At 34.0% G+C, this 20,512-nt stretch overlaps 1 protein-coding gene and 1 pseudogene across 5 annotated transcripts; both read left to right on the top strand.

Moving 5' to 3' along the window:
• Positions 1–408: 408 nt before the first annotated feature.
• LOC145067184 (protein FAR1-RELATED SEQUENCE 5-like) lies at positions 409–2,664 on the top strand (annotated as a pseudogene).
• A 3,004-nt stretch (positions 2,665–5,668) lies between these two features.
• LOC145071260 (formin-like protein 13) lies at positions 5,669–13,209 on the top strand. 5 transcript variants are annotated; one of them, XR_013690330.1, is made up of 18 exons: positions 5,669–5,856; positions 6,369–7,072; positions 7,892–8,116; positions 8,848–9,818; positions 10,183–10,300; positions 10,411–10,482; positions 10,565–10,663; positions 10,739–10,780; positions 10,875–10,955; positions 11,036–11,086; positions 11,195–11,276; positions 11,354–11,448; positions 11,520–11,591; positions 11,676–11,792; positions 12,137–12,205; positions 12,280–12,346; positions 12,438–12,881; positions 12,974–13,209. XR_013690330.1 is itself a non-coding variant. In XM_079018175.1 (17 exons), the coding sequence occupies exons 1-17, from the start codon at positions 5,784–5,786 to the stop codon at positions 12,647–12,649; spliced, it is 3,150 nt and encodes a 1,049-aa protein (XP_078874301.1). In that variant the 5' UTR covers positions 5,669–5,783; the 3' UTR covers positions 12,650–13,209. The 5 variants fall into 5 exon arrangements, 1 of the variants encoding a protein (XP_078874301.1); XR_013690331.1 differs by lacking the exon at positions 12,974–13,209 and having other exon boundaries at positions 12,137–12,209; positions 12,438–12,483; XM_079018175.1 differs by having other exon boundaries at positions 12,438–13,209.
• The last annotated feature ends 7,303 nt before the right edge of the window (positions 13,210–20,512 follow it).

Here is a 20,512-nt window from a genome sequence, read left to right as displayed (position 1 = left end):
TTTTTTTTTTTTTTTTGCTGAAGACGTATGCTAAAACCAGTTGCAATTTGTAGGAATCGAAATTAAAGTTTTTTTAGAATTTAATATTCGAGATTATTGTTTACAATGTTATTTATTATCTGATGAATCTTTATTTGTTTCGGGATTTTAAAAATGACATTGTTGTTTTTAGACATTGTCATTGGCTGTTATTGTGTCTTTTTTATGTATACTGTTTGCATTATATTCAATATAAAACAATTTGGTGTTAATCTTTTATTTGGAAATATGCATCGTTGTCTATTGCAGACCATAATGAGTGAAGTTGAAGCAACTAATCAAGCTATAGAACCATATATAACCGAAGATATTGACAGAAATGATTACGTGGAAGCAACATATGAATGTCAAAAAATAAATAGTATCGGTATGAACGTTGAATTTGACGAAGATGAAGTTAACGATGAAAGTATACTGGGAAAGGTTTTTGATACACCTGATGATGCCTATACAATTTATAATGATTATTCATTTTTACATGGATTTGGTATACGTAGAGATGACACAATAAAAAAATCCTAAAACAAATGAGCCTTTTCGAAAGATATATGTATGCAACAAAGAAGGTTTCAAAAGGATGGACAAAAAAGATTCAAGTGAAAATGAGAAAAAACGTCGCAGAGATATTAGAACCGGATGTCAAGCAAAGCTACGAATAACAAGACAGGAGGATGGGAAATGGTTGGTGGACTCGTTTAATGACACACACAACCACGACTTGACCATGACACCTACGAAGGTGATGAAGCATCGATCTCATAGCAATTTCCACCGTTCAATAGAAGGTAAATCTCTTATGGTGCAATTTGGTCAAGCAGGGTTGAAACCTTCTCAGATTAAAAAGGTTGTTAATACAATGAAAACCTCAAATGTAGCTGATGTTACTTCAAAGCAATGTGCCGATGTCTTATCTGAGCAACGAAAACAACATAAAGGAAAGGAGTTCTTTGGACTTATAAAACATTTTCAAGATAAAACATTAGTTGATAGTGACCAGTATTTTGTTGTGGATTTGTCTGATGATGGGTATCCTAGAAATATCTTTTGGGCTGATGGTAGATCAAGAGATGCTTATACAAAATTCAGAGATGTTGTTGTGTTTGATGTCACCTATATGACTAACAAGTTCAAGATGCCTTTTGCTCCATTTACTGGTGTGAATCATCATGGGCAGTCTATACTTTTTGGTGGAGCATTGCTTGAAAATGAAAAGGAAGAGTCATTTGAATGGTTATTTGAACATTTCCTCAAATGTATGTTTAACAAGTATCCGAAAGCAATTATAACAGATCAAGACAAAGCAATGAGAAATGCAATAAAAAAAGTGTTTCCGAAGACTCGACATCGTTTTTGTTCATGGCATATCATGAAGCATGAAACTGAGCACCTTCGATCGTATGTTTCTCGTTACAGTGATTTTCAAGAAACACACAAACAATGGGTAAATAGTGACACCATTGAACAATTTGAAGCAACATGGGAAGTTATGCGTAGTAAGTATGAACTGGAAAACAATAGTTGGATTACAGACATGTATAACCAACGTATACATTGGGCTAAACCCTTCTTGAAGGATACTTTCTTTGCTGGTATGACAACAACCGGACGAAGTGAGAGTATCAACTCATTTTTTGATGGATATGTTAATTCGAGGACCATGTTGAATGAATTTGTTGTACAATACGACAAAGCAGTTGAGTCTCGAAGGGCTGCCGAAGAAGATAAAGACTTTAAGACTATGAACTCAAGGCCGGTTCTTTCTTCAGTGCATCCAATCGAAGCAAAAGCAGGTCAATGTTATACTAGAAAGATGTTTGAGACTTTCAAAAAAGAATGGACTGAAGGTATTACCAATTTGACTCATGAGACTATAGGAAAAACTACAGAAGAAAGCACATACCGAGTTGGGCAATTGGATGTTGATAAAAAATATTGGCGCATTGTTACCTTTCGTTCTTTGGATCAAGTCAGCGTCACATGTTCTTGTGCTAAGTATGAGACAAATGGGATTTTATGCAAACATAGCCTATACGTGATGAAGAAGAAACATGTTAAAGAACTCCCGAGTCACTATATTTTACCCCGATGGACCCTTAGTGTTAGGTACAAACTAGGTAGTGCTAGTATCGGACTCGGAGAAATGAATAATGAAAATGGAGTTAGTGCCTACACACTATGGTGTGTCCGTTCAAATTTTACTAAACTAATTGAACAAGCAAGAGACTCCCCTTCAGAGATACAAAAAGTCAATACAATATTGATAAGTCTTTTAGATGATCAAACAAATCGAAAGAAATCTACGTCTTTGGAGAATACATCTCAAGGTTCTTGTATGGGAGTTTCGCAAATAGATATGATGCCACAGTTATCTGTCCGTGATCCTCTTGGTCCATCTACTACAAAAGGGCGTCCTAAAGTTGCTAGTAGAATCAGGTCTTCTTTAGAAGCCCCCAAAAAACGTACATGCTCTTACTGTCAAGGATTGGGTCATTACGCTACTAGTTGTTCCAAACGAAAGGTACTTTTAATATTAATTTAATTTACATGATTTAGAACTATAATAATTATATTAACAATATTTTTTTTTACATGTATCAGGCAGATGAATCGTTGGAAGAGACATAATGATAAGATGTGTTGTTTTTGTGAGCAAAGGAAAATTCGATATGCGTCTTGGCATTTTTGACATTCTTTTTTGGTTAACAATGTATGAATAATCTGGAAATGTTTTATGTTTCTTAACATTTTTTTATAGTTTTCAAACAAAAATTGTTGATTATTTATGATTTTTGTGTTTAAATTGAATGTTAGTTGTTATTATGTCTTTCAAATGAAAGTAGGATGTTATTTTAGGTTAAAAACGAAAATATGATGCAAATGTGGGTTAAAAACAAAAATACGATGCTATTGTGGGTTAAAAACAAAATTATGATGTTTTTGTGGGTGAAAAACAGAATTAGGATGGTATTGTGGGTTAATCGCAAAATTATGAAGCTATGTGGGTGGAAAACAAAATTATGATGCTATTGTCGGTGAAAAACGAAAATATAATGTTATAGAGGGTTAAAAACGAAATTATGATGCTATTGTGGGTTAAAAACAAAATTATGATGCTATGTGGGTGAAAAACAAAATTATGATGCTATTGTTGGTGAAAAACGAAAATATAATGCTATTGAGGGTTAAAAACGAAATTATGATGCTATTGTGGGTTAAAAAGAAAATTATGATGCTATGTGGGTGAAAAACAAAATTATGTTGCTATTGTCGGTGAAAAACAGAAATATAATGCTATTGAGGGTTAAAAACGAAATTATGATGCTATTGTGGGTTATAAACAAAATTATGATGCTATGTGGGTGAAAAACAAAATTATGATGCTATTGTCGGTAAAAAAACGAAAATATAATGCTATTGATGGTTAAAAATGAAATTATGATGCTATTGTGGGTTATTAACGAAAATGTGATGCAAATGTGGGTTAAAAACGAAAATATGATGCTATTGTGGGTTAAAAACGAAATTATGATGCTATTATGGGTTAAAAACGAAAATATGATGGTATTGGGTTAAAAACAAAAGTATTTATAAATACATTGCTATTTCGACTAAGTAAGAAAAGCGGGTTCCAATTTCATCTCAATCCACCAGAAACAATACTTTTTCTATACACTTTCTAAAAACCTACAATTTTTTTTGTCCTAACTAATACATGATTACATCATTTAATACAATCTTCAACTTCTTTGGTGTCTCCGTGCAACCCAAGATCTTTCAATGGTAATCACCTGCACATGAGAATAACTTTGCATTTGTAATTTGTTAAACGGGAATGGAACTAGATACATTGTTTGTCCCCTTGACATCAGGGCTTAAATGATTTCTGTCACTTTTAATCATTTATTTTTTTTAACTTGTTCTACTTAACAATAAAAAAACTATCCCAGAATCCAGACAATCCAGACAGTAGTGAATAAATGGGCAACATTGCATACGAATTCCAGGTCCCTAAATTGAAGGTATGATGTTTTTAGTAAATTTTTGACTAGTTAATTGTGATTTTTGTGCAAAAGACATAAATATCCTTGTAATCTTTTCAATAGAAAATGGAAATTGAAAACATGTTGAAGCTCATGTAATTTCATTAAGCAGCAACAACAAATCACATTCAATAATAATTTACCAACAGTAATTTCATTTGACTTTTATGTTTTCCAGGATTGCCCTCATTGAATGCAATTGAAGATATGCAATATGAAAAGAACACCAGGAAGTCAACTAAGGCAGAAATTGAGCAACAAATGCAAATAAATGAAACAAGTCAAATTCATACCATTTCATCTTGGGATGAGCAAGGCTTACAAAACTGGACCAGATCAATTCCGTCCTCCTTTAAAAGAAGGTAAATAGAGTTTTCATTCGCCTCTTTGGTTATTTTGACATTCTATATTTAAGCATTTCACTTCTTTTTCTATTAAGTAAGTAAAAAAGAAAATGCACCTAACCTAGGAATAAGAGTTGTGTAGTTTTATTTATGTGAAAACAAAGCTGCTCGTATTATAAATAATAAATAATAAAGTGTGATTTATGTTTTTGGCAGTGGGTTTCTTGAATGAAATGCACGAGTCCAAGCTCTACGAGCATATGGACGCATCCAAACTGGAAATTCAAGTTTGGAAACAAACAAACATTATCAGATAAATCATTCATTGCACACAATTGACACAAAAGTTCACTTAGGCATTTAATCGAACACCTGGTGGACAGGCTGCATAAACTATAATTTTTAGTGAAAATGAGTTGCCTGTAGTGATGTTGATCCGACATTGCCCATTTCAAGGGAGAGGGCAAACAATGAAGTTCCTGTGGGACAAAAGCGAATGGGAAATTGAAGATTTTTAAGAGGAGGTGTTCGTGAAACTGAAAGAGACAAAGACATAGGGACTAACCTGAATCGACTTCATGGGTGGGGCTGGGTTGTAGAACGTTGCATTGGATCGATGTGCCAAGAATTCCAATTTAGTGATATAGGTTTTGTTCTTCGGTAAATTTCCTTCCCTGAATTGAATTCCGATTTCAGTGAAATCGTTTCTTTTTGATGAATTAACCATCCCGTCGTCTTCATTGAACGTGTGTGGTGAATGAATCGGCTTTGTCTGATGCAGCTTTACGGTGAAGAGAGAAAAGGGAGGAGGAAAAACGGGTGGCTGGTGGTGGCAGATGGGAACGCCGATCGGTAATGGGTTGTGCAAAAATAAGGGCTTCAACAATTTATCAAACAAAAAAATTTCACAACTCTGGTAATTTTCTTTCACGGTAATTTTTGTGAATTCCCTGAATTTCGATTCCAGTATCTTCAATTCGTTTTAAGATACTTCCGATTTCTTGATGATGGAATGATTCGAATGAATGCGATCACGATTAAGGATTAAGGAAATTACGTATTTTTTTTATTAGCAAATTAACCAAAACTACGTAGTTTTAAGTATTAGGGTACCTATCTTGTATACCTTTTAAGGTATATTCACTTTTCCCATATATATATATATATATATATATATATATATATATATATATATATATATATATATATAACGAATCAATCGTCATTGTTAGATTCTATAGACAACCAAAGGCTCTACAGTTTTTCACACGTACAAAACAACAACGCAAATGTACATGTTTTACAGAGGTTGGGGGATTTATCAAAATTGTTTCTAGGGTTTCAGAATTAGTGAATTCGAATGGCGTTGCTACGTAAATTTTTACATAAGAAGCCGCCCGATGGACTTGTTTATGTCTATGAAAGCCTATACGGTACTTATTTACCCTTCTATGGAGTAGTTAGTTTAATTTGGTATGTTTATGTATGTAATACGATTATCTTTTCTCTTTAAACCTTTCTCCTTAAATCATCACTTCACTTCTATCTAGGTTTTAGATTCTACTTCTAATATGCGGGTTTGAAAGAGCTAGTAATTTATTTATCGTTCAGCTTTACTCTTTAAACTAGTGTTGGATTATGAACTTGTGGCATCATACTGAAGTGTGATTATTGGATGATTCGATGCTTTAGTTGAAAAGTTGAAAAACAGTGGTCTACACATTAATTAGAAATTGAAGCTGTGAACATTAAGTTAGGATTGTGTTGGGGAACCTTCTCTAGGCTATCATTTCTCCTGTTATAAGGTTTTCGTTCTTGATCTTATATCAATTTTCTAGTAGATTAGAGGCAAGTATAATGTTTGTCGAATTTCTTTGTAAGTACCAATTTATTTTAGATTAGAACTTATGTCAGTTTGATTTGATACTGCACCCATTTGGTGTAGTCTTTGACTCCTGTTTCAGAATTAAAACTTGGGAACAAGAAGAGTACAAAGCCTATGTGGGCAACATCATAAGCCAATTTCAAGAAACTTACCCTGAATCTTCAGTCATGATTTTCAATTTTCGTGAGGGAGATACAGCAAGCAAGATCCACCAATTTTTATCAGAATACTTTATTACTATAATGGACTACCCTTGGCACTATGAAGGTTGCCCATTGCTCTCAGTGGAGGTGATACACCATTTTCTTAAATCAAGTGAAAGCTGGCTCTCACTTGGACAACATAACATTTTGCTAATGCACTGTGAGGTTGGTGGTTGGCCAGTTTTGGCTTTCATGTCGGCTGCTCTTCTACTTTACAGAAAACAATACACTGCTGCAAATAGGGCCCTGGAGATGGTTTATAAGCAGGCCCCATCTGGTGTGTCTTCACAGTTGTTGTCACCATTGAATTCGTTGGCTTCTCAGTTGAGGTACTTACAGTTTGTGTTAAAGAGGAATGCTGATGAGCAATGGCCTCCAGCAGAAAAACCACTCACATTAGTTTGTGTGGTGATGAGAATGATTCCTGATTTTGATGGAAAAGGGGGTTGTTGTCCTATATTTAGAATTTATGGGCGTGATCCTTTGTTACATGTTGAAAAAAGCTCTAAACTTCTTTTTTCAACCCCAAGGAGGAGTAAAAATGTCTGCTCATACAATCAGGTAAGATATCTTATGGTGATTGTAGTATACTATACCACTGGTCTATCTAAATCATCTTATATATATTGCCAGCTCTAAGAAATTTAAATCTTTCTTGCCCTTGCTATATTTTGGGTTAATGACATATACTCGTAACAAAATTTTGCTCATTCAGTCCTCAAAGTTCTAATTTGGGCTAATATAGAACCCTAAACATCAATATTTGTTACAATGTTGGCCACCTGACATGCTATTCCAGTACCCATGTCGACATGACATCCGGCTTGAGTACTCTTATATACATGGAAAATTAGTTTTTATTTATGTTATATAGATTTGATCTATATTTCAACTGGTTTGTTTGGATGAAATTATCCAAGAAAAAAAATTCAAATGCTATAATATAAACACATAAGATCCAAGCTAATTTGCCACGTAGGAGCCAAGCTGCATGCCACATGTTTAGGGTTCTATAGGACACATTAGAACTTTGGTGACTGAATGAGCAAATTTTACATAGTTTGTTGTTATTATGTTGTTAAAAAATCAGCTTGTCAATTTTGCATAAAACCTGTTAAACCGGCTACAAATAATAAGCTACAATATATACGTTGCCAACATTGATAAATAAGTTGATGTCTAATGCTCTATTGAACACAATTAGAACTCAGGTCATTGAAGGTAAATATATCATATAGTTTGTTACCCATTTATGTCATTAACCAATAATTTTTTAGAGCCATGTTTCATTGTTTCTTATTCTAAAAGATTATTAATGTCAGTAATTGGATTCACCTGTATATGGATTCCACATCTTCTGACCTTTGCTATGCATTGCAGGCGGAAAGTGAAGTGGTCAAAATTGATATTAATTGCCATATTCAAGGTGACGTTGTGCTCGAGTGTCTTAACTTGCATGATGATGACATGGCAAAGGAAGATATTATGTATCGTGCCATGTTCAACACAGCGTTCATCAAGTCAAATACTTTAGTGCTTAATCGTAATGAAATCGATGTATCTTGGCACATTAAGGATCAATTTTCTAAAGACTTTAAAGTTGAGGTATTTTTCTATACATTACTTCCGGTCATAAGGAATCACAAAAGTTAAAAAAAAAAATTAAAATATACGAGAAAAACATAGAACTACAAAACGGTTTGGCAGTAATAGATCTTGGCCATCGGAAGAATTTCATCCGATTAAGGGCCAAGATTGAGTGGCGATCCTCAATGATTTTGGCTCTTTTTTGAACCTGTTAATATGTTATATAGCAATTATACCTCCCAACGAAAGCATTTCGTATTGCTTTTCATATATATATATATATATATATATATATATATATATATATATATATATATATATATAAGTTATTGCGAGAAGTTAAAGATTTGCAAGAACTCGATAACTCCTAATTGAAACGAATACAACAATGGGACTCTAATATGAGCGATTAATAGAATTACCACTTGAAAACATTAAAAAAAAGAAATACACAGAAAACATAAATGTGCATATATGCATATTTCCTAAAAAAAAGGTTCGTCAAATCTTTTTTTGATCATGGATGTTTTTCAGACATAGCTCTAGGATTCAAATGATGGTTTGGTTTTGAAAAATGTTGAGCGGATTAGGAGTTCTTGAGCTCTCGCAAATCTTTAAGTTCTCAAAAGAATTTTCCTCTCTCTCTCTCTCTCTCTCTCTCTCTATATATATATATATATATATATATATATATATATACACACACACACACACACACACACTATCTGAGTGCTTTTTTTTGGATGAAGCTTCTTTTCTCGGAAATGAACGCTACAGCTTCTACGGTTCCAGTAGATTTGTCTTGTTTCGAAGAAGAGGGGCTACCAATGGAAGCATTTGCAAAGGTTCAAGATATGTTTAGTAGTGTGGATTGGCTTGTACCTAAAAGTGATGCGGCTTTGAATAGGCTACATAATATGGCTTTATCTGATATTGTTAATGAAATGTTGGGGATTCAAAGCATTGAATCTAGCAATCTACTTCAAACACTTCCCAAAAAGAATCAAGGCAAAGAAGGAACTCAAGTATCTCATACAAAGTCAAAGAGTTCATTTCTCGGTGATGAGAAGACTTCATCTGGTATTGTGGGGCCTAGAAGTGTTTCGCTTCCTAGACACTTACCATCATCAAAACAGTTACAAGCATCATTGGATGGTGGTGCAAAAGCTTTTTCATCTTTTAAATCCATGTCACCTCATATAATCTTGACATGTACACATCCTTTTGTTTCTGACAAACTCGAGGCATTTTTGCATGATGGTGGGGCATCTTCTTTGCCTCCTTTTGTCCCAGCGTCCAGTCCACCACCTGGGCCGCCTCAACCACCCCCATCTGCTCCTCCAAAGAGTGATGGAGGTGACAAACCTCCACCTGCACCACCACCAGCACCACCACCACCAGTGCAACCCCCACCGAAACCAAACCCAGCCCCGCCGCCACCACCACCACGTAAATCAGGTCCACCACCACCACCTCCTCCAGTTAATGGAAACAAAGAAGGTGGTGCAGGTCCACCACCTCCACCACCAGCTTCAATAGGAGGCGGTGTAACTGCTCCATCTCCACCGCCTCCTATAAATAAACCGCGTGTTTTATCAAGGACATCTGCTGTGAAAACTCAACCAGCAAAAAGGATGAAGCCTTTACATTGGTTAAAAATAAATAGAGTAGGACAAGGAAGCTTGTGGGCTGAATCAGAAAAATCTGGTGAAGCAGCAAGGTGGTTACTTTTAACTGCTGAAAAGTCCTTTTTGTAAAAGTCCTTTTTGGTTTTAACTTTGGAGGAGCAATAGCCAAAAGTTGGTTTTAAAAATGTTTGTCTTAGCTTTTTTGACTTTTGAATCTAATTTACCCTTTAAATGGCTAAAAGTCACAAAAAGATAGGATTTCCTAACTTTTGAAAACCCACCATTTTGTTCTTGGCAAAAAGTTATTTTCATAAGCACTTTTTTATTTGGCAAACATTTTTTTTTTTTAATTTTTTGACTTTTTGAAAAAGCCAAAAGCAAAAAATTCAATTAAAAAGCAATCCCAAACACCCTCTGATCTCCTACTAAGTTTTGCTCACTTAATTTTCTCATTAGGGCACCAGAGATTGATATGTCTGAACTTGAAACACTCTTCTCAGCATCAAATCCAAATTCTGACAAGGCCACAAAAGCAAAATCCAAAGCAGCTAATAAACCTGAAAGAGTACAACTGGTAATAATTTATTTTCCTTCTTGATTGCATGCAAAATTTTTAACTGTACTTATGGTTGACTTCACACATCTTTTTATGGGATATTTGTTTATATTTTGTACTTATTGCAGATTGATCATAGGCGGGCGTATAACTGTGAAATCATGCTTTCAAAGGTGAAATCACCATTGCATGAATTGATGGTAAGCTCAATATATGACGTATTTATTTCAAAATTATTTTTCTAATAAATGTTTTTAATGCTTTAGTTGTGAAACTTAACAGGAACATGTCCTTAATTTGGATGAATCAGCAATGGATGTTGATCAGGTGGATAAGCTTATAAAGTTTTGTCCTACAAAGGAGGAGATGGAACTACTTAAGGTGTATTTTTATTCTACATTACATTACATACCCATATCTTTTATTCATAGTATAACTTACATTTTATATGCTTAGGGCTATAAAGGAGAACATGGAATGTTGGGCAAATGTGAACAGGTACATAGTGCAATTTTTCTGGATTTATATCATTTGTATGTCAATAATTCGGGAACCAAAATATAAAATTTTAATATCTAAATTCTTGTAACAGTTCTTCTTAGAGCTAATGAAAGTTCCGCGTTCAGAAGCGAAGCTGATTGTTTTTTCATATAAGATACAGTTTAGTACACAGGTCAGGAGATATTGTTCTTCGTGTTTCCTGCTTTCTTCTATTACTGTATTTTAACTTTATTGTTCTTTTTGCCAATTTAGATTTCAGAACTTAGCGATAGCCTAAACGTTGTATATTTATCAGTAGAACAGGCAAGTTATTAGCTATCTGTCACTTTAATTATGCAGTTATTCAGTGACAAAAAGATTGCATTTAATTTTACTTTTTTTATTTTTTATTTTTTATGTATGTTATATCAGATTAGGAGTTCTGTAAAGTTGAGGAGAGTCATGCAGACAATTCTTTCCCTTGGTAATGCTTTGAACCAGGGAACTACAAGAGGTGAGTTACTGCTACTACTTTTTTTTTTTTTTTTTTTAAATATTATTTGGAGTTACAGAAAATTGTTTTGGTTTTAGGTGCTGCTGTTGGGTTCAGATTGGACAGCCTCTTAAAACTTAATGAAACACGTGCCAGGAGCAATAAAATGACTCTCATGCATTATCTTTGTAAGGTAAGACTTTTAATATATATTTTTTGTGTTTCTTTCATTTTGGTTTATGGTATCTGTTCTGTATATGTTAGGTGCTTGCAGACAAACTGCCTGAACTTTTAGATTTTTGCAAGGAACTTGGCAGCTTGGAACCTGCATCAAAGGTAATCTTTGTGGCATTCACATTTTAATTAATTAAACTTATGCTAGTTTCGTTTTTGTTGATTTGCATGATATATTTATTCCAGATACAACTAAAAATCTTGGCAGAAGGTATGCAAGCGATTACAGAAGGACTAGAGAAAGTAGTCCAAGAAAAGAAATTGTGTAAAAAAGATGGACATGGGTCTAAAAAATTTCGGAAGGTATGCACATAAAGTTGATAAGAGCCATAAATGGAACCTCTCAAAGGAATTGGAAATTGAGGGAATTGGAATCCCAAGGAATTGCAGTCTATCATGCATTGGTAGGAAATGCAATGGAATTCAATAATAAAAGTTGAATAGTCTTTTTACGTTTTCACTAACTATTATTTTTTTTTTAGAAAAAAATATGTAATGAGGTTATTTAGGTTTAGTGGGGTTGCATAGGCGGGAGAGAGAAAATTAGTTGTTTAATGGATAGTTGGGCTAGGTTTGGTTGTGAATTGAGTAGTGTTAGACTCATTGGTACTCTAATTCTCTAATTCATTTTTGTTTTTTATGTTCAGTGTCTGAAAAAGTTTCTTGCTTCTGTGGAACCTGACGTGAGGACCCTTGCCGCACTTTACTCTGGGGTGGTAGGTATAAAAAATTCCTGTAAGTATAAATATTGCTATAAGTATCACAGTTTTTAACACTGCACTTTACACAGGGTAAAAGTGTGGATGCTTTAATTATTTACTTTGGAGAAGACCCTGCCAAATGCCCATATGAAAGAAGTAATCAATCATCAGAACAATTTACATTCATGATAAAACATTCATTTGTTATAATTGATTTCCAGTTTCTAAGTTGTGATATTGTTTTCAGTTGTTGAAACTTTGCTTAAGTTTGTGACAATGTTTAATCAAGCCCATGATGAAAACTGCAAGCGGATAGAGGCCCATAAGAAGGCGGCACAGAAAGCAGCCGAACAAGAAAGAAGACAGGCAGAAGAAAAAGAAAAGTCAAAAGTACAAAATCATTCCAAAATGGAGTCAGAACTGATAAGAAATAAAACCCCTGTAGAAAGTGCCAAATAATTTTTTTTTCTTTTTTCCTATCTATATAATTAAAAAATTGTGGAAAAATAGAAGCGGTTTCTGGTTGCAGCAGCCAGTGCATGTGTTCCAGCCTTCTTTGCTGAAAAAAATGGTAATGATCTGGTGTTGTTTGATAGAGAAGGGTTCCCATGGTTAATTTCTGCAATGTAAAATTGTATAATACCCATAGTTTTTTTGCTGCAACTGATAGTGCTGGAAACTCACCAGAAAGGTTAGTCTTGATTATCAAACTCTTATCAAGAATTTGAGAAGATTTTATTTCGATTTTTTTCCATTTTATGATAAATTTAATGTATTATGCAGCGAAGAGAAATGGGTGTGAGTAATTTTTTGCAGTTGGCATCTTGTAAATGTATAGGAACCTTAGCGTTGCAGCTGAGACATTAAGATGTAGAAAATTTGTAATAGTTTAGTTTGATAGCATCCTAGATCTCACCAATTTTGTAGAAAATTACAGTTAAATCTAAATAGATTTTGTAGCTCTTTTATGGAACATGAGATTTCGGATTGTTTGGAATTTGAGTTACCTAACATTCTGGCTGGCACACTTAAGGATACCAATTTTGTAACATTCTAGTCTGGCCTAAAGTAGCAACTTTTAAAAAGTTTTTAGTATCATCAATATACATAGTCAACCAATGCGATAGTAAAAAAGAGTAATTGTTGGAAAAGTAGTTAAAAGTATAGAGTATCATGCTAGTATCAGAAAAAATAGAACTTACCTATGATATAATTTTTAATGTCTAATATGCATGTATCAAGATATTATTCGTTTTAGGCTACTCGCCATGAGGAGTACTTCATAGGGTGCCATTAATCATAGCACTACTCTTGCTTAATGAGCGTGTTTAATTGTTGAATTCATATGCGAACCGTTGTCCTCATTATGATAGCCAAATTGTGGCAGTGTTTTGACCACGGTTGTCTTTTTTTTTTTTTTTTTTTCTTTTTTTTTTTTTTTTTTTTTCATGTTGTGGATGCCAATATGTTTCTATTCAATAATCTTTATCCCCTTATCACTACAAGAAAATTGGGTAATACCAACAGATTTATCGACAGAAAAATCCCGTCGGAAAATAGTGATGGAATACTGATGTGTGTTTTTATATATATTTTAATTACTCAAGTTTTAAATTTATAAAACTGATTTTGTCTCAACTAGACTATTAAACACTCTAAGCAGTGTATCTAGTCGTGTAATAGTATAGTTGTGGTAAGACCAAGTGTCGAACATAAGGGGAACGTTAATGAATTAATTTTAGAATGTTTGATTATAGGTTACACAGAACGCACAAAAGCAATAAGAAGGGTTTTATTAAAACTCAAATAACACTTAACATCAAGTATCGATAAACTGACTGGAAGACAAGTTTCTTTAGGTACTTTAGTTTGGATTGGATTACATCTCAAAATCATGGTTAATTACTCAAGTGCAATGAATTTTCATTCATTATTCACCGATTCCTAATATGACTAGCATCATGGTCATGCTACTAATCCTTTTTATTTCAACACAACTATTAATTCATTGATCAAGTGAACAAACAATCATGCAAATCAGTATTTAGTTCGTATTAAGCAAGATTTGATCTTTTTTAAACCTTATGGTCATAGGCATTAAATCATGCATAGAATGGTCATCTACTCATGCACACATATTAAAGTTCACCACTTTATTTCCTAACCCTACAACTCTAGTCATAATCACCAATGGCCATGGACAACTATGATTCAAATTAACACAGTCAAAATAGTCATCTCAACTCTATTAATTCAACAATAGGGAATAAAGTAACAATTTTAACACATATGGATCTTTCAACAAACTTGACAAAATAAATTAAATAACAATAAACAATCCAAATAGCAATTAAATCATAAACTCGAAGATTCATTCAATCATAAACACAAAGTAAAAGGTTTTAACACCCAAATCAGAAAGTAACACATAATGTAATCACAATGGAATGCTAATCATGGTCAGAGCAACAAACCACATGATCTTCGATATGAATCTGCTCCCAAATCCTTCAGATCTTTATTCCTGTCAGCTTAAAGGCCTTCCAACCGCCTTCTAGACCCTCAAAACAGCTTCTCTGAGGTTTCTTGTCAACCAAGGATCAATAAAAGTCATAAATCCCCCTAAAAATCGTCCAGATGCTCGAAGTATATAGATTCCCGAAAATCTGATCACCACGACATGATAATGGCACCATGCTGTGGTCCTCATGTATATCTTGTATTCTCCAAGTCAGTCTCAATGATCACGAAGTTTCGATTTACCACGTCGTGGTAGTATCACCATGCTGTGGTAATTCGGAATCGACATTTTCTTAAAACACGAAAGTCGTCCGAAATTTTGTCTAGTTTTCAGATCATTTTGAATCTTGTCAATCGGTGTTACGAGTCATGAGATATGGCCAAAACACTAACGAGGGGTCAAGTTGTCCAACAACATCCTTTTTGCATCTTTTTAGCTCCTTTCTTATCATTTTGCATTTCAGCTCCCATTTTTTCAAATCATATTAAGTATCTTTTAGTTCTAAATAACATAAAAACATAATATAAAAAAATAAGAAAACATAATAAATATATACATAAAATAGACATTATCAAATACCGACGGATTTCCGATGGTCTAAGAAAAACATAATTATTATGATATTAGTGACGATTTTGCGATGGTTTGGCAACAAAATAACTTTCGTCGACAATCTATTACAATATACCAAAATCAACAAATTTCCAATTCTATTGGTAATCCGTTGTAAAATTATTATTATTATTTTTAATTTATTATTCTAAGGGCTTGGGTAAATCAACAAATTAAGAGCTCGTTTGATAGTTGCTGATTGAGTTAGTGCTGACTGAGTTGGTACCGACTGAGTTAGAACTTCTGACCGAGTCCACATCTGACTGAAACCATATTGTTTGATTATATCTCTGACTGACTGTGGTGAATTGTGAAAAATGACCATATTACCCTTATGTTGCATTTTGTACCTAATTATGCAAATTCCTAGCACCATCACAAATGATGAGCAATAAAAAAAATAATAAGAAACATGAACACTCTATAATACTTGTAACTTATAAGGTACCTAATTATGCAAATTCCTAGCACCATCACAAATGATGAGCAATCAGGTGGTGATTAGCGTACCCACCACATTGCCACCACCACTCCTTGTAAGCTAGGCTTTGGCTCCTTAATTATACATCCTGCAATGTGATCCTCATGCATGCATTTTCCGTTGTGGTTTCCTTAAAATACATACAACTTTCTGCTTGTTCAAGTGAGCCAAAATTCTGCCCCAGTTGCAGAAGCTAATAATAATATAAACCAGAATTTGACAGTAAGCTTTCATTAGAACTTGAACAATTTTATTCAAACATTTCAACAAACATCTAACGAGCATGTGAAAGAATCATGTTTTGATAGTCAAATTGATTCACAGCTCCATTGTTAATAGATTTAGTTTTCACCTAGAAAAAGGATCAACAATTGATAATAGACCAACAATGAAGAACCGTAAGGTCCCAATTTAACAATCGATATTATCAATTACCCTCACAATCAACTAAAACATCAAGAAGATCTTACCTTAACAGTTACCAATTCAACCATCGGAACGAATATAAAATTGATCTGGAACATCGAATTGGAAGCAACTGGAACAAATTAGTGAATCACTTTCTTCTTCCATTACCGTCGAGGCGATGTTTAGGGCAAAATCGGAATAATCGACTTCTACAAAACTGAATATTACCAGAATAAGCTCGATTTCAAAATCGATATTATGGCTCGCTTTCAAAATCGATTAAAGAGGACGAGGACCATTGGTGGTGGGATTGAAGAAGAAGGAGAAGAAAGAAGTTACGTTGAGGGGAAAGAAGAAGGAGAAGGTCAAATACGTGAAATTGGTACAAATGACCGAGTCTGGTGGTTTTTTTTAGGACCGAATCAGAGGATTTTGACCGAATCAGAAGTGCAAAGAAGCATAATCAAACAAGCTGTTCCAGTTGATCCGGACCGAGTCCAGAAATACGACTGATTGGACCCAGACAGACAAGCATCTATAACACTTGCTCTTGTTCTCAAGTTTTTTAGAAAAAAATAGGGGAGGAAAGGAGAGGATTGAGAGGGAAAATAGTGTTCTTTAGTTTTTTTTGGAGAGAAAAGAAAAAGAAAGGAAAGGATTTAAGTGGGGGAATCTGGACTGTTTTACACAACAAATCATTCGTCTAATTTTGGGCGGATCGGGAGGGAAAGCAAATAATGACCAACTTTTGCCTATTCTTCATCTTCTTTAGCATTTGCTCTTCGTCTTCCTTTTCAAAACATTTTCCTTCCCACCTGCAACAAACATACAAACAAGGTGAAGGCTGTCGTCTTCACTCATTTTCACAACATCACCGTTGCAATCAAGAATCATCCAGTTGAAACATACTTGTCCCTTGGCCTTACAGTCACCGTTTATCTTCTTCCCTCTTTCTTCTTCTGATGAAACTTATGGACCCTAACCAACCAAGGGTAAATATGTCATTTAACTGTGAAAGTTCTTTCTCTCCCCCCTGCAACTCGAGAACAGATCTATGTTTTTTTCTCCTTCCATCTTCTTCCCTTTCTTCCCCCTCCCCTTCCTTTCCTCTCCCTCTTTAAAATTTAAGCTCAAGAACACAGTGTATACGTGAACGACGACGAAATCGTCTCTCTCTCTCTCTCTCTCTCTCTCTCTCTCTCTCTACTTGGTAGGGTTTCGACTTTGGACTTGTTCATCGACTATCAAGCGCCGATTCAAGTTTTCGATGTATTCCTCCTTCTTCTCGCCATCTCTCTCTGCTCAGTCAAACACACAACCAACAACCGTCCGTTCGATTTAGGTTTCGGACCAACACAAAGCTCCTCCGTCAACAATCGTGGCATTGCGTAACTCTATCTCTCTTCTTAGTCAAAAGCACGACGGAGGTCCCCAAACAAAACTTCCGACCACTAAAGTTCCTCCATCCGTGCCAGCGGTCCGACTAAAACTTCCTCCTCTATCTACCCCCTTCTCTTCCCCATTTTATCCTCCTTACAACGGCATTTAGTCAGTCACTTGTTTCATTGTATGCAAATTACATATGTAGCATCCATTTTGCTCATTTATTTATTGAATTAGTGCCATAACATTGGGTGTTAAATAGTTAATAAAAAATATTCATCCCAAGTATTTTTTGTTCTGTGAATTTGATGTTGAAATAAACTAACTTCTAGAATCCAAACTTATGTTTAGATAGAATTTTTTTAATCACAAAGGCAGAATCAAGCAGACCATGGAAAATACCTTGATGGTTAATCATGAAAGCAAATGTGTTTTTGGATGAGAAGTCGTCTCACTAATAGTCCATCTGTAAAGTTTTTAGTGAATGCAGGTAATGGATCAAAATCAGCCAATGTATATTATTACTTATTTGATTTTGTTGAAGCTTTATATGTGATAATAAAAAGCATATTTGTTAACATTCTTAATTTTTTATAGTTCACATAATGGGAGAGTTAAAACTCACTCGAAACCATATCAAAGGCTCCCATCCTCTTCTCACATTTTCATCAAATTTTGATAAAGACCTCATTGGAAACTTTTTAAAGAAATGATCACACAGAAAGTCATTTTCTTTCTTTTATAAAAATATTTTTTTATTCTTTTGGTCTTTATTTATTTATACTTCAACAGATAGTTGGAACTCCTAAAGAGTACAGAAAGTCAAATGCCTACCATTACTAGGTCTGCAAAGGGCCTTATTTCTTGATTTCGTGGATACATTGTGAACGAAAGCAATCATGATTACCAATTTTATTGTTTATGTAGGACAATTAGTGCACAAACTACAACCAACCCTTCACTGCCCTTACCCACAAACAAAACGTCATTACCCTTACCTAAGGTATGCACTTTTTATCTACAAGATCTGCAGTAAATTTACAAAAGGGTGCATGTCAAAATATGTAGTTTTTAATTAGGATCAAAACATAATTAATTTTATAAAGAGTGTAAGAATTTGGCTACAGTTTGATCGACTTAAAGACATATTTTGATTTCTTTTATGTTATACCTAAGTTTTCATATTATATACATAAACTTCCTTTTGACTACTGGGTAAAAAGTAAAAATTCCAAATGATCTCTGATGAGATTAAGTGATTGACAGTGAAGACTTGAGCATCATTGATGCTGAAAATGATTTCAGTGAACCAATCTTTGTTCAACATACAAAAGCTATGCTAGATGAAATAGACAAGATGGTAATTTGATTTCTCATATTTTTTAATCTTCTTATTCTTTGCTTCTTTTAAGTTGAAAATAGCATAAAAGTATTGGATCCTTATTTCAGGATGAAGATGTATACGAGGAGCTACTTTTGGACAATGACAATGTTGATAAGGGTAATCTCCCAGCTTTGGTTGAGTACAATGATGAAATTTTCGCCCACTACCGAAAACAAGAGGTAGATTTTATCTTTTTTGTCTATATGTACATTTGTCATTAGCATTCTTGTTTTATGTGTTCATGTGCATTCATTGATGGAAGATTTGTGTGTCTCTACTTGAAGTAGAAAATGAGTAGTTGGGAACCATAAATTCCATACACACGGGCTAAATTGAAAACTTATTGCAATTTTTTTTTTTTTTTATGGGGGGGGGGGGGGGGGGTGGAAATATTTATGTATAATGCCTTATAAAAAAAAATTTGGAAGTACGATTATATGTATGAGTAAAATTTTGAATATAATGCCTTAATAGGACAAAAAGGTGAAAGTTGAAAAGATACTTTCATTTCTTTTTAAAGTATAGTGTCCTAATCTCAAATTGAAAACTCAATGATAATTTACTAGATTTTTCAAAGTATTATGCCTTGTTAAGAAAAGGATTGAATGTAGAACGAGACATATTTAAATTCCCATTTTTGCTTGACCAAAATGAATAACATTTTCTAATAAAATTGCAGGTATTAATATGTTTTTCACCAACATACATGTCAAAACAACATGATATGACATACAGGATGAGATGCATTCTCATTGATCGGCTAGTTGAGGTTACAACATTACGCAACTATTTCTTAAATTTATTCTCAACAAATTTAAAATGAGAGTAATCACTGATATCATACATATTATACAATCAATGATACTTCAGAAGGCTTATGTCTAATATTATACTTGCATTATTTCAGGTCACACCATTCAAGGCTCATGTGCCTAGTTGCCTATAAAACCAAGAAAGCCTATTGAATAACTTGTTCAAGAGATAAAGCCCGATACATATTGAGAACGTAACCTAGAAGGGCAAGCTATAATTGGAATAATGCACCTGGTAATGTATTCTTTTATATCTTAACATTTTCATACTCAAGTTAATCAATTATTATTATAGTTATCTACTTGATAGGTGCATTTTATGCATCTATTTTGCACGTCTATTTCTATCATTACATTGCATTTTATTGTATAACTCTTGAATTTAGTTAACAAATTAGGCACTTGCATATTTTATTCAGGATGTCTGGTACTTCACTCTTTTTGTTTTATTTTGTAGGCGTTGTGGAGCTTGGAGCATTGGAGGCGAGTAAGGAGCAAGGAGCTTAGAGCATTGGAGCATGATGAGAAGATGGATCAGGAGTGTCGCATAAAAGACCTTGAAGACATAATTCGAGTCGTTGCATTTCATCATAGCAAATGACCACGTTTGAAGCATAGTCCATGTCACAGTGACGCCGTTCTTATTTATCATTCTCATCTTATATTTGAGCAACATGACTCAGAGCGAAGCTAGACCCAAGACTGAGCAAAGTTTGAAATT

This window comes from Lactuca serriola, chromosome 8 (genome assembly GCF_051521515.1).
Source record: "Lactuca serriola cultivar US96UC23 chromosome 8, Lser_US96UC23_V15, whole genome shotgun sequence".
Lineage (NCBI taxonomy): Eukaryota > Viridiplantae > Streptophyta > Magnoliopsida > Asterales > Asteraceae > Lactuca > Lactuca serriola.
This window is presented reverse-complemented; position numbering and strand designations above follow the sequence as displayed.